This window comes from Morone saxatilis, unplaced genomic scaffold (genome assembly GCF_004916995.1).
Source record: "Morone saxatilis isolate NCDOM2014 unplaced genomic scaffold, NCSU_SB_2.0 Contig19, whole genome shotgun sequence".
NCBI lineage: Eukaryota > Metazoa > Chordata > Actinopteri > Moronidae > Morone > Morone saxatilis.
Window position 1 is genome coordinate 23,347,386 of NW_023339751.1, and position 3,621 is coordinate 23,351,006.

At 37.2% G+C, this 3,621-nt stretch overlaps 1 protein-coding gene across 1 annotated transcript in view; it reads right to left on the minus strand.

Moving 5' to 3' along the window:
* The window catches only part of mmrn2a (multimerin 2a), a 35,979-nt gene that overhangs the window by 22,641 nt on the left and 9,717 nt on the right, over nucleotides 1-3,621 (minus strand). Inside the window, exons 2-3 of the mRNA XM_035663142.1 lie at nucleotides 2,581-2,703; nucleotides 1,007-1,113 (exon numbers count right to left, since the gene is read on the minus strand). Coding sequence (XP_035519035.1) covers nucleotides 1,007-1,113; nucleotides 2,581-2,703 — 230 coding nt within the window. The remainder of the gene's footprint in view (nucleotides 1-1,006; nucleotides 1,114-2,580; nucleotides 2,704-3,621) is intronic.

Sequence of the window (3,621 nt, forward strand, 5' to 3'; positions counted from 1 at the left end):
ACACACACACACACACAATCTGGATTAAATTAAGTTCCTCAGCAATACCAAAATTAGGCTGTTTTTGTGAGAGGACATTTAAGAATAGACTCCGACAGAGAAAAACAGAGTGAATGAAGACTGAAGAAGAGTTTCACTGACTTCCCACACGAGTATCTGGATCTTATCATATTACATTGTGGCCTCTAATGACAGTCATTTCTGATTTTAATTACGCTTGACGATGTATTAACTCATAAAGTCAGTTGATGACTTTCAACTGGTTTTGTTGAAGCTTTCTTGTATAAATGTATCAGAATACAGGACAGCTACATAAAAAGCTTTTATCCGTTTAATTGCGTATTCTACATTGCTGTTATATTATTTATGTACATTATGAATTAGAATATTTGAAAATCAATTTGAATTGAAATGTCAAATTCAACAGAATACTTTTCTTTCTGAGATATCTATACTTAAATGAACTTAATGGATGAAATGAAAATGAAACAATCTGTTTCTATATTAGCCGCTACTAGTGTAACACACCCCAATCCCACACTCAACTGTCTGTGGAAGAGGTGCATTGTGGGTAATGTAAGCACCAGGTTTTGACAAGGAAGAATGTTCCTTTATTATTATTATTATAAGTTCTGCTGTACTAATGTGAATACATTTATTAACAGAGGAGAGGCTCCACAGAGTTACATTTCAACTAGCAACATCTTCATCATGAAGAACAGCCTCTCCTTCTCCTTTGTTGTTGTTGTTTTTTGTCTTGCACCTGTTGGATGTGTACACTATTCACCTTTACACAGTAATCTATTACCTTGACACACTGTCATCCCCCAATAAATGTTTCATTCAACACCTAATGACACTGCGGCGTTAAAGGTCCAGTGTGTAACATTTAGGAGGATGAAATATAATAATCATAGGTATGTTTTCATTAGTGTACAATCACCCCTTTTCTTTTGCCTGAATCCATCATAACTGGCTTGTTGTCATGGTAATGGCGATAACCCACCTGTTTCCTCACAGTTGTGTCCTCCGTGTCCCGGACAGCAGCGCCACAGCAGAGCGGTGAAGATCTGCTGCTTCTGCCTGTAGATCGGCCGGGTGGACAGCTTGTACCTGTGCGCACACACAAAAACACACACGCACACACACACACACACACAAACACACACTAAGCCAATGCTGTTTGTGTCTGAACCACAGAGGTAAAATAACTCAAATTTATTATAGTCAAAACCAATATTTGAAACTGAAAAAACAACTGAAATTGAATTTACAGAAACAAAACACACCGTCATCTGATCCTTCAGCTGAAGTGAAAACTAGATAATCTGGAAAATCTATATCTATATATAAATAAATGCTTAAAAGAGTTTCCCTCCAGGAAGTGTATTCCTGGCAGTGTGGAGGAGGATTTGAACCAACAGTTAGACCGGTGGTAGCCAACCCGTTTGTCTTGTGACAGTTAAAAATGAAACAGCTGTGACTTTGGCCCTCATCAGGCCAGGAAAGATAAAAATAAGGTGAAATAGAAATACTTTATTTTCCCTTAAATCAGCCCCTCAGATTTATCTTGGGAGCTCTCAGGGGGTTCCCTGACTTCAAGACTTCAAAACATTTTAGAGATATCATATTTAAAATCCTGAAGATACCCTTCAATCAACTTTAATTCATATTCCTAATAAATCCTTTACAAGAACAAATACAATCCAGTGAACAAACAACAACTCCATCTTCCACAGCAGAGATTATAAGAGAAACTGATTTTGTCTAATTGTGCCTCTAAATGAAAGTATGAACAATGACTGACGGACCTGCTGGGAGACAACAGTTATCAGACTCTTCAGGATGCTACACCTCCAATGCAGACATTTCAAAGTAAAAGTACCCAACAGAATGTGTATAAAGAGTAAAATACCTGCCTGCAACTCCACCATAGACAAATGCAAAACATTACAATCATATCTGTAATTACAAACAAAGCTTTTTGTTTATTTGTTTGTGATTTAGGCCCGAATCTGATCACTTGATCTATAACTTCTCTTCACAAACAGCCAGAAGAAGCCGGTAGCTAATTTTGAATCTTAAAAATACATAATCATGTACATTTATTGTAAGCACTGCACTTATGGTACTTAAGGTAATTACTGTACTTTTTACTTCACTACATTTATCTGACAACTTTTAGTTACTTTACAAATGCAGATTGTTACACAAATATGTGAAGAGTTAATAAACCTACCCAACAGCTAAAATCACCCATTAGTCAACCGATTGACAGAAAAGTTTGTATGGAAAAACATTTGATGGTTCCAGCTTCTCAATGTGAAGATTTACTACTTTGAATGATATTAATAATTTGAATGTTTTTGTATTCATTTTTAGGTTTGAACTGTTGGTTGGACAAAACCAGCATTGTGATGATGTCACTTTGGGCTCTGGGTAATTGTGATGGCATTTCTTACTATTTTCAGAATTTTTACAAAGCAAATAATCAACATTTTGACTGATTACTTTTACTTTAGCAGTATCTAAATACTTCCTGCACCACTGACTTACACAGTGTTGTTGTTGTGTACTTACATGACCAGCTGACAGTCGGGCGTCCCGCTTGGACAGGGACTCTGAGACTTGATGGTGTACTTCTCAGTTCCACACGCCACGGCAACAGTAACTTCACGCTTCTGCACGAACGCACACCAGTTCCTGCCCAACACACACGCGCGCACACACACACAGAGTCAGGATACTGATGCAGAGTGATGACATGTCCACAGTGTTTTAGGAAAACAGATGAGATCATTTCAAAAGCCTTAAGAACACACACAGTCTTTAACTGCTGGTGAATTAGCTTGTTTGCAGTTAAGTTGTTGCCTCCTTCCTGTTTGGGTTCAGAGGTCAAACATGGTGTCTTCTCCTCATTGACCACCAACAGGCCCAAACCCAATCTCCACCCTACAGCCTAATAGTTGTCTACATGCTATCAGTACCAGAAGATAAAGTCAGACAGGAGGTCTCCTATTAGTCTGTTTGCGGGTTCACATGCACGTTCACAAATCGTGGAAAATCTTCACTTTCATAACAAGATTTTACAGAAACCAGCTTTACTTGCTCTGTGATTCATTATAGTGACTTACTATACTACAAAGGCCTATATACAGGCTCTTTTTAAGAAAAGTCTTAAAAGACTTATTTGCAAGACATTAGTACCGCTTCAAATTTTAATGGCAGAATAGTCAGAGACAGTGGTGAATGCTGAAAATGTATTGTACTTAGTCTAATCTTCCTTTAAAAGAACTCTATGAGGAACCAGTGATAATTGTAAAGCATCAAAGGCAGACTGAAGAGTTAGAGCCTGGGGCATATAAACTGGTATCATCTGAATATCTCTAAAATATTGAGAATATGCTCTTTTGCCATATATTTCTATTTTTCTGTAACCCAATCCTCGTGATTCAAGCATAAAATCATCAGGCTATTTACTGATTCCTGCATGAGGGTGATTCATCAATAATATATACATAATAATATACCAGCATACTTGCTATTCTTGCTATCACCATCAAAGCGTAGTGGCTTCACTCACATTAAAGCTGCAGGTCATTTTAAAAAATATATATTTTT